The sequence below is a fragment of the Portunus trituberculatus genome, unplaced genomic scaffold (genome assembly GCF_017591435.1).
Source record: "Portunus trituberculatus isolate SZX2019 unplaced genomic scaffold, ASM1759143v1 PGA_scaffold_286__1_contigs__length_216572, whole genome shotgun sequence".
NCBI classification, from domain to species: domain Eukaryota; kingdom Metazoa; phylum Arthropoda; class Malacostraca; order Decapoda; family Portunidae; genus Portunus; species Portunus trituberculatus.
Window position 1 is genome coordinate 142,501 of NW_025541454.1, and position 11,561 is coordinate 154,061.

At 39.2% G+C, this 11,561-nt stretch overlaps 1 protein-coding gene across 1 annotated transcript; it reads left to right on the forward strand.

Annotated features, from left to right (window-relative positions):
• The first annotated feature begins 8,492 nt into the window (after positions 1–8,492).
• Positions 8,493–11,207, forward strand: LOC123500466 (synaptonemal complex protein 1-like). Its single transcript, XM_045249182.1, has one exon. It carries the CDS (start codon positions 9,284–9,286, stop codon positions 11,033–11,035), a length of 1,752 nt encoding a protein of 583 aa, XP_045105117.1. The 5' UTR covers positions 8,493–9,283; the 3' UTR covers positions 11,036–11,207.
• The last annotated feature ends 354 nt before the right edge of the window (positions 11,208–11,561 follow it).

The following is an 11,561-nucleotide window of genomic DNA, read 5'->3' on the forward strand; positions in this document are numbered from 1 at the left end:
TCATTAGTTTAAATTTAGTATGGTCTTTTGAAATTTTTTGGCATATTAACATAATGATCTTTGTCCAAAAGTACAACACCATTTCCCTTCTTAATCCTAGTTACAACAATGTCTCTGTTCTTACTTAGCTCCTCTAAATAGTTAGTTTGATTAGGTGGGGCTCTTAGTGTATTGTTCTTATGATTAAAACTCTCATGTGCTAAGATTCTAATATTTGAGGTTAGTTCTACATGCAGAGCCTATGTCTAAAATTATATTTTTGTCAGTTATTATATTTCTTAGATCCTCAAAAGCCAGGAAATGTTTAATGAATTTAGATTTGAGGTTATGGAAGCCAAAGTTTAAACCAAATTTTAACGTTTGATTTTCTTCTTCATTTAATTGTCTACTAGAAAACTTAAAGATTATCTTATTGGTAACAACGTTTGCATAAGCTTTTTTTTCACTTTGCCAAGTTTCTTCTTAATAATGTTATCGATCCTAGAAATGAAAACATTACTCGCTAGGTAACAGTTGGTCTTCAACTTGTTAAATCCTTATTACATTGGTCACTCGATCTGTTATGCATCTTCAGTTTTTTTTATTAATTTCAAAATATAAACATGAAAATGATATTTCAACAGAATTTAGTATCGATTATATTTGTCTGAGTCCAGACAAATACAGAAATTATTAATGTCTGCATAGAAAATGCAAAGATTTTTTTCTCCATAACCTTCTTGTATAACAATTCAAGCTCTAACATAATTAATATTTTTTTCATGCAGGAGGGATAATTGGCCAAGGGCAATAAAATATGAAAAAAAACGGCTCACTGGAGTGTCAGTAGCCTTAAAAAGTTGACGTGAGTTATTCAGAATTCAGGGACAAATGTCTTGGTACCTCCCTCTTAAAAAAAGTCAAGTCTTAGGAAGATGGAAATACATAAGCAGTCAGGGAGTACCATTGTTTACCACAGAAAGGTATGAATGATTGAGAATTCTGGTTAACTCTTGCATTAAAGAGTTGGAAAGAATAGGGATGAGAAGAAAAAGAAAGCCTTTTGCAGCGAGACCGCAGGAGGAGGGAAGACATGCTATTAGCAAGATCAATAAAGCAGTTAGCATGAAAATAACGATAAAAGACAGAAAGAGATGCTACATTTCGGAGATGAGAAAGAGGCTGAAGACAGTCAGTCAGAGGAGGGGAGTTGATGAGACGAAAACCTTTCGATTCCACCTTAGCTAATAAAACTTTGTGAGTGGAGGCTCCCTGAACATGGGAAGAGTACTCCATACAAGGACGGATAAGGCCCTTGTACAGAGTTAGCATTTTGAGGGGCGAGAAAAATTGGCGGAGACGCAGCAGAACGCCTATCTTCATAGTGCTGTTTTAGAGATGTGAAGTTCCTAGTTATGATTAGGAGTAAAGAACAGACCGAGGGTATTTAGTGTGGAAGAGGGAGAAAGTCGAGTGTCATTAATGAAGAGGGGATAGTTGTCTGGAAGGCTGTGTCGAGTAGATAGATGGAGGAATTGAGTTTTTGAGGCATTGAAAACTACTAAATCTTCTCTGTCCCATCAGAAATCTTAGAAAGATCAGAAGTCAGGTGTTCTGTGGCTTCCCTGTGTGATCTGTTAACTTCCTGACGAGTTGGTCGTCTCTGAAAGGACGTAGGAAAGATGTAGGAGTAAGTAGGGCAAGAAGATTGGTTAAGAAGGTCATTAATGAATAATAGGAAAAGACTGGGTAATAGGACAGAACACTACTGTCAATAGATTTAAGAGAAGAACAGTGGCCGTTTACCACGGCTGCAATGTAACGGTCGGTAAATAATCTTGAGATAAAGCTACAGAGAAAAGGATAGAAACGGTAAGAGGGCAGTTTGGAAATAAAAGCTTTGTGCTAGACTCTATCAAAGCTTTTGATATGTCTAACGTGACAGCAAAAGTTTCTTGGAAATCTTTAAAAGAGGATTACCAAGACTCAGTAAGGAAAGCCAGAAAATCACCAGTAGAGATATCTTGTCGGAAACCATACTGGTGATCAGAAAGATGATTGTGAAGTCACAGATATTTAAGAATCTTCCTATTGAGGATAGATGAAAAAAACTTTGGACAAGCAAGAGATTAAAACTATAGGACGAGAGTTTGTGGGATTAGAACGGTCAGCCCTTTTAGGAACAGGCCGAATGTAGGCAAACTTCCAGCAAGAAGGATAGGTAGAAGTCGATAGACAGAGTTGAAAGAGTTTGGCCAGGCAAGGTGCAACCACGGAAGAATAGAGTAGGAGGGACTCCTTCCGAGGATTTGGGCCAGCGAGGGCATTGGAAACATCATTACGAAGAATTTTGATTGAAGACATAAAATAGTCAGAGGGAGGAAGAGACGGAAGATCAAACCCAGAATTATCCAAAGTGGTGTTTTTAGCAAAGGTTTTGAGAGAATAGTTCAGCTTTAAAGACAGGAGAAGACAGGGAAAGATGAAGAAGTAAAGTTATTGAAGGTGGCCAGATGCCAGAAGACACGAGGTGAGTTGTAGTTTAAAAGATTTTGACATTTATTTTTTTATTTATGAAAGAGTGATTAGAATGTTGAAAAATAAACCTGGCATGATTCCGGACAGACATATCAAGTGCATGAAATTCAGGAGATGGAAGGCTTAAGTACCTTTAGTGGGAAACCTCTCTATCATGTATGGCACGAGAACAGGCTGTGTTAAACCAAGGTTTAGAAAGTTTAGGTTGAGAAAAAGAATGCGGAATGTACACCTCCATGCCAGACACTGTTTCACGATGGGAATTCAACAAAAAGGGGCCACGAGTGGTATCAGTATTTATTGATTCAACCTGTGAAGAATATCACACAATGCTCCAAGTCGCGCCGACCAATGTAGAAAATACCAAAACATATTAACACGGTCAAATGTAACACCTTATAGTGAACTAATATAGTACAATTTGCCAAAACATACAACACTGCCATTTTAATTAATTCACAACACTTCATATTATGACATCCTAAATACATCATTAGCAACTGTCAAAAACAATCATGAATGCATAATAAAGAATAATTATCACTCACAACATTGGCCTTCTGCATATCCCATCAATGTCCAGGCCCCTTCAGTCACGTCCGGAACACCATAGCAATGGACAAACCACACTGTCCACATCCAGATACTTGCACATATGGTGGAGGAAAAACTTGCCGGCGGAGCAGCCACAAATACTCCCAACCAGGAGGAACCAAACCTAATCCCAGAACACCATGTACCTGAGTGATCAGCTGGCTTGGAATCGCCGCCGAGCAGCTACTAACAAAACACACTCGCCAAGCGCGCATCCCGCCATATGGCGAACATAATATAATATGATGTAAACACAATATTAAAATTTCATATAACCATTTTGCGAATATTCGCGAAACAGACACTAACACCTCTGTTATGCGTTCAGCACACAGAGATGGGTCTGTCCTATCACCCACTCTCTTTCTATTATTCATCAATGATCTCCTAAATCTGACTCAATGCCCTATCCACTCCTATGCTGATGATACCACCTTGCATTATTCAACAGCGTTCAACAGACGCCCAACCCAACAACAATTAAATGACTCAAGGCGAGATGCTATAGGACGCCTAACTTCTGATCTTTCACTTGTTTCTGATTGGGGCAGAGAAAACCTGGTTTTGTTCAATGCCTCAAAAACTCAATTTCTACAACTATCTACTCGACATAACCTTCCAGACAACTATCCTCTCTTCTTCAATAACACTCAACTTCCCCTCTCCTCTACATTAAACACACTCGGTCTATCCTTCACTAAAAATCTAAACTGGAAATTTCACATCTCTACTCTTGCTAAATCAGCTTCCAAGAAGTTAGGTGTCCTGTGGCGTCTTCGTCCATTTTTCTCTCCCTCCCAGCTGCTTGCTCTGTACAGGGGCCTTATCCGCCCGTGTATGGAGTATGGCTCTCATGTCTGGGGATCCACACACAGCTTTACTAAACAAGGTGGAATCTAAAGCTTTTCGTCTTATCAACTCTTCTCCTCTAACTGACTGTCTTGATTCTTTAAGTCACCGCCGCAATGTTGCATCTTTATCTGTCTTCTACCGCTGTTTTCATGCTGTCTGCTCTTCTGAACTTGCTAACTGCATGCCTTCCCCTCCTGCGGCCTCGCTGCACAAGACTCTCTACTTCTTCTCATCCCTATTCTGTCCATCTTCCTAATGCAAGAGTTAACCAGTATCTTCACTCCTTCATTCCCTACACTGGTAAACTCTGGAACTCTCTACCTGTGTCTGTATTTCCACCTGCCTATGACTTAAACTCTTTCAAAAGAGGAGTGTCAAGACACCTCTTACGTTAACTGGACCCTCCTTTTAGATTTTTTGTTTTCTCTTTCTCCTACTTTCCTCTTAACAGGGCCTGGCAACCAGCGGGATTTTTTTTTTTCCAACACTTTGTTTTCCCTTGGCCAGTTCGACCAGTGTGATCTCTTCCTCGTCGTGAGGGGACGGGGCAAACGAGGCTCATACACCGACCGCTTCATTTTCCTCGTCCTCTCTGGCACTCGCGGCATTCTGTATCATCTGTCATCGCGTCGTTCTCGTCACCGTCACTCCCCTCACTTAGTGGATAAGGTGGTGAGCGAGGGATTGGGCGGACGTCCATTGCTAGGTTCGAATCCCCACCATGTACCATGCAGGCTAAAACTTCGTCATATGTCAAGTGGTTTAAAGTTACCTACATGTCAACATTATACCAGGTTCTGCGTGGAGGTGTAATTGTTTTATACCAAAGATGCGCTTGGATGGTGATAAGGGCCCTTATATGAGTACCAGTATAAATAAAATTGCCTGCGCCACTAATGGGTGGAAGCTGGACAGCTCTAACCATACTCTTCAAGTGAACCTACAGGCGATATAGGCCATATCTTAAAAAAAAAAAAAAAAACTCCCCGGCTCGCTTCCCGGTGGCAACATAGGCCCCCACTTGAAGTGGTCTTCCTCTACAGCAGTGGTATTCACCGCGCGGCTCCCGATGACTCAATTTGCGGCTCTCGAAAAATAAATAAATGAATAAATAAAATACAAAAAAATACACTTCCGCTCATCACAGCATTAAGCAAGTTTGGTCTTTATTTTGCTATTAATAACAAAATATGTAGACAAATATTTCCATGTCTAATTTTTCTTATTTACTATATTGCACTAGCAGCCCTGAACTAATTCATTTAATTCAGTTACGCTAGCTTGCAGTAGTTGCGGCTCTCTCAATGAATGTGTTTAACCGAAGTGGCTCCCTTGCAAAGGTTAATGAAAACATTGATTTAAAGGGAGGAGAAGGAGGAGGGAGAAAGAGGGAGGAGGAAGAGGAGAAGGAAGAGGAGGAGCAGGAGGAGGAGGAGGAGGAGGAGAAGGAGGAGGAGGAGTAGGAAAAGGAGGAGGAGGAGGAGGAGGAAAAGGAGGAGGAGGAGGAGGAGGAGGAGGAGGAGGAGGAGGAGGAGGAGGAGGAGGAGGAGAATGAGGAGGAGGAAAAGAAAGAGGAAGAGGAGAAGGAGAAGAAAGAGGAGGAGAAGAAGGAAGAGGAGAAAAATGTTTAAGAAAAGAATGAAAAACAGACGCATGCAGACAAGTAGGCAGACGGACAACCACAGAAAATATTAAAAAGATACACTTGTATCTACAAGTGTAACTAACAAAGCAAATACAATAATTGATATTACAGAACTGGAAGGAAAATATTCAGTGCAGAAAAATAGAATAAATTCAAAGTAGATACAAATATATTAATGAATGTTAAGTAGAGAAATTAGAAATTAAAAGAAAAATTGATTTTAGATAAAATAGAGAAAAGAGAGAGAGAGAGAGAGAGAGAGAGAGAGAGAGAGAGAGAGAGAGAGAGAGAGAGAGAGAGAGAGAGAGAGAGAGAGAGAGAGAGTGTGTGTGTGTGTGTGTGTGTGTGTGTCATTCACCACGACAGTCTATTGGTCACCCACCCAGCCTTTCCCCTACGGAAAGAGCTCATATCCCATACTGACCTTCTGGTAGGACTGAGACCACATCCCACACCACATACACCGGCAAAGCGAGGTCAAAACCCTCGAGTTACATCTCGTACCTATTTACTGCTAATTGAACAGAGGCTACACATTAAGATTCGGGTCCATTTGACTTGGGGCTCCAGGGATTCAAACCAGGGCCTTCTCGGTTGTGAGCCGAGCGTGCTATAACCACTACACTAAACACAGTATGTGTGTGTGTGGGTGTGTGTGTGTTTGGGTGCTTGTATGTGCGTGTGGGTGTGTGTGTTTGGGTGCTTGTATGTGCGTGTACGTGTACGTGTATTACCTGTACGTGTGCCTGTACGAATCTCGTCATCAGCTGAGGGTCTGAGGACAGCACCCAAACATTTTTTGTAATCAACAACCTGCAAAAGCTGATATTCCAATATTTATAATTTCGGATTATATGATTTTCAGAGCGATGAACTGCAACACAATGTTCTTCATCCTAGCCTGTGTGGTGGTCGCCTTAGGGCGATGCAAGGGAGATGCCGAGGAGCACGTCTCCCATATGAATGTGTGTGGTGCCCTCGTGGAGGGGGGCACAGGGAAAATAGAGATGGGTTCCGAGGGGGAACCCATCACTCTGATGGACAATATGATACTGAAAGAAACCACTAGTGATACTGATCATACAGACATGATTAGCTCAGGAGAGATCATTGGTGATGATGACTTAACTATTGTTGAAAAGAAAGAACCTGAGAATACAACTTTGGAGAAAGTAATTGATGACAAAAATGGAACAGTTCTGGAAACAAAGGAACAAGAGAAGATAACATTACAGAAAGCCATTGATAATAAGAACGGAACCATTGTTGAAATCAAAGAGCAGGAGAAGAAAACCTTGGATAAAACAGTTGATGATAAGAACGGAACCATTGTTGAAACTAAGGAATTAGAGAACAGAACTGTGGAAAATCCTGTTGCCGAGATTAATGAAACCATCGTTAAAACCATTGAGCACAGGAACAAAACGGTACAAACACCCGTTGATGATAAACACGGGACAGATATTGAAGTTAGTAAAGAGCAAGAAAATAAAACCTTGGATAATATGCTTGAAAAGAAAAGAAATCATTTGGAAACTGAAGAACAGGAGAAAAAAACGTTGCCAACAATCCCTGTTGCTAAGAATGAAATATTTCTTGAAAGTAAAGAGCAAGAAAACAAAACTGTGGAAAAACCCGTAGATGATAAAACTGGAGCCATTGTTGAAATCAAACACCAAGAGAACAACACTCTGGAAAAGGCAGTTGATGATAAGAACGGAACCATACACGACATCAAACAGCAAGACAAGAAAACTGTGGAGAAAGCAGTTATTGATGATAAAAACGGAACCATTGAAGAAACTAAACAACAAGAGAATAAAACTGTGAAAAATGAAGTTCATGATATGAACGGAAGCATTGTCGAAACTAAACACCAAGAGAATAAATCTGTGGAAAGTGAAGTTCATGATATGAACGGAACCATTGTAGAAACTAAACACCATGAGAATACAACTGTGGAGGAAAAAGTTGATGATAAGAACGGAACCATCTTTGAAATGAAACACCAAAAGAACAAAACGGCGGAAAATCCCGTTGCTGATAAGAACGAAACCATTGTTGAAAATAAACACCAAGAGAATAAAACTGTGGAAAATGAAGTTTATAAGAACGAAACCATTGTTGAAACTAAACACCAAGAACGTGGAAACCATTGTTGAAAATAAACACCAAGAGAATAAAACTGTGGAAAATGAAGTTGATACGAACGGAACCACTCTTGAAACTAAACACCAAGAGAATAAAACTGTGGAAAATGAAGTTCATGATATGAACGGAAGCATTGTCGAAACTAAACACCAAGAGAATAAACACCAAGAGAATAAAACTGTGGAAAATTGATATGAGAAATAAAACGGAACCCATTGAAACGAAACACCAAAAGAACAAAACGGCGGAAAATCCCGTTGCTGATAAGAACGAAACCATTGTAGAAACTAAACACCAAGAGAATAAAACTGTGGAAAATGAAGTTCATGATATGAACGGAACCACTCTTGAAAATAAACACCAAGAGAATAAAACTGTGGAAAATGAAGTTGATAAGAAGGGAACTATTGTCGAAACTAAACAGGAAGGGAATAAAACTGTTGAGAAAGCAGTTGGTGATAAGAATGGAACCATTGTCAAAACTAAACACCAAGAAAACGTAACGGTGGAAAATGAAGTTGATAAGAACGGAAGAGATATTGCGGTTAGCAAAAAGGAAGATTACAAGACCTTGCTGCAAGGGGTGTACAATAAGACTGGAACAGATAAAGCAATTAGGAAAAAGATAGAAAACACTCTGGAAAAGGCAGTTGATGATAAGAACGGAACCATACACGACATCAAACAGCAAGACAAGAAAACTGTGAACGGAACCATAGAAAGCAGTTGTGGAGAAAGCAGTTATTGATGATAAAAACGGAACCATTGAAGAAACTAAACAACAAGAGAATAAAACTGTGAAAAATGAAGTTCATGATATGAACGGAAGCATTGTCGAAACTAAACACCAAGAGAATAAATCTGTGGAAAGTGAAGTTCATGATATGAACGGAACCATTGTAGAAACTAAACACCATGAGAATACAACTGTGGAGATGATAAGAACGGAACCATCTTTGAAACGAAACACCAAAAGAACAAAACGGCGGAAAATCCCGTTGCTGATAAGAACGAAACCATTGTTGAAAATAAACACCAAGAGAATAAAACTGTGGAAAATGAAGTTTATAAGAACGAAACCATTGTTGAAACTAAACACCAAGAAAATAAAACTGTGGAAAATGAAGTTAATAAGAACGGAACAATTGTTGAAAATAAACACCAAGAGAATAAAACTGTGGAAAATGAAGTTGATACGAACGGAACCACTCTTGAAACTAAACACCAAGAGAATAAAACTGTGGAAAATGAAGTTCATGATATGAACGGAAGCATTGTTGAAACTAAACACCAAGAGAATAAAACTGTGGAAAATGAAGTTCATGATATGAACGGAAGCATTGTCGAAACTAAACACCAAGAGAATAAAACTGTGGAGGAAAAAGTTGATGATAAGAACGGAACCATTTTGAAACTAAACACCAAGAGAATAAAACTGTGGAAAATGAAGTTGATGATAAGAACGGAACCATTGTAGAAACTAAACACCAAGAGAATAAAACTGTGGAAAATGAAGTTCATGATATGAACGGAACCATTGTCGAAACTAAACACCAAGAGAATAAAACTGTGGAAAATGAAGTTCATGATATGAACGGAACCACTCTTGAAAATAAACACCAAGAGAATAAAACTGTGGAAAATGAAGTTGATAAGAACGGAACCACTCTTGAAAATAAACACCAAGAGAATAAAACTGTGGAAAATGAAGTTAATAAGAACGGAACAATTGTTGAAAATAAACACCAAGAGAATAAAACTGTGGAAAATGAAGTTGATAAGAACGGAACCACTCTTGAAAATAAATACCAAGAGAATAAAACTGTGGAAAATGAAGTTGATAAGAAGGGAACTATTGTCGAAACTAAACAGCAAGGGAATAAAACTGTTGAGAAAGCAGTTGGTGATAAGAATGGAACCATTGTCAAAACTAAACACCAAGAAAACGTAACGGTGGAAAATGAAGTTGATAAGAACGGAAGAGATATTGCGGTTAGCAAAAAGGAAGATTACAAGACCTTGCTGCAAGGGGTGTACAATAAGACTGGAACAGATAAAGCAATTAGGAAAAAGATAGAAAACAAAACATTTGAAAAAGCCGTTGTCAAAAACAACGAAACCGTTGCTGAAACCATCGACCAAGAAAACAAAACGGTTCAAAAACCCATTTGTGATAAAAACAGAACAGATATTGAAGTTTGTAAAGACGAAAAGAACAAGACTTTGGATAAAATGGCTGAGAATAAAGGAAAAAATTTGGAGACTAAAGAACAGGAGAACAAAGCATTGCCACCAGTCACAGGTGAAAAAAATGAAACATTTCAGGAAACTAAGGAGCAAGAAAACAAAACGATATTTTCGAGGAATGAAACGGATGTGGAAACTACAGAACCATATGAGGAAATTTTACCACGAGCGAACATAATTTCCGAGAGCGAGACAAAAACTGACGGACACGAAAGCGAAAGTCTACAGAACAAATCGATGAATCTAGAGAGCAAGATAGCGGAAATTGAAACGACCACGATAGCGATTGAGGAAAAAACTGAAAGTATTCAGAAACTAAATGAAGATCTCAGTAACCAAACAACACTTGTGCAGAACCAAACAGAACACTTGCAGAGAAAATCGAATGAAATGAAAAACAGAATACAAGAAGTGGAAAACAAGACGATGCGAATAGAAAACGAATCAGATGCGATGTTAATGGAGAGTGTCATTATGGGGCGAACGATGCTGCGTGTGGAGACAGAAACCACTGACATTGAAAACAAAGCTGTGGGTTTGAAGGAGATGACCGAGAGTCTCCAGAACAAGACAGGAGACCTGCAGGAAGGAACTCAGAGTCTGCAGGCCAAGATTAAAGCTTTACAGAACAAGATGGCGAATTTAGAGAACATGATGGCGAAAATTATGAACATGACAGTAGATATTGAAGACCAAACAGTAGGTCTGGAAAAAGAAACCTTAGATTTGCATAATAAGACTGTCGAATTAGAAGACAAGATGACTGGTCTTTATAGTTGGACTCAACAGATGCAGAAGCGAACCTCGCAGTTGGAGAACAAGAATAATGAGCTGCGGAGCAAGACAGTCGGCCTACATAACAAGGCATCAGGCCTTAAGAAGATAGCTTTGCCTGTAGATGATATGTTGTCACCAAGGGAAAACAGTAGGCCTCTAAGACAACAACGCCGGAGAGCAAAACAATCCTACTACTGTGGAAAGACAAACTGCTCTAGTATAACGTCTGGCACAAGAAAGTACGCACAGTAACCTAAAGGGCAATCCACAGTGGGTTCTGCTGAGGCAGACAGATGACAGAGAGGCCGAGGAGATCTGAACGAAGGCTCCTCGTCCCTGTCATGGAAAGGAATGATCTTTTCTTTTCCTTTCAGAATGGAATGACTTTTTCTCTATGAATGACTTTTTCTCTATAACTTACTAATAATGCAGTATCTTAATGATTAGTCAAAACAAAACGTGTGCCTCTCTTTCTGCCTTTATTGATACATGAATATTTATCTTAGACTTTATTTCTCTGTCATGAAGAGCAAACAGAGAAAGGCAATAAGTGAATATAACTCTCTCTAATTAAACCATCATATTCTAACAACAGTGACCACACGCAGTATTTTTCGTGTATAAACAAGTGGACTGACGTAACCAGCGGGATGGCACAGGGATCACCTTTTAAAAGAACGTGTTCTCTTCATTGTCTATAAATTCTGTAGTTGAAGTTATCACCGGTATATCATAGTTTGCTGATAACGCACACAAAAAATTTAATAATAATAATAGA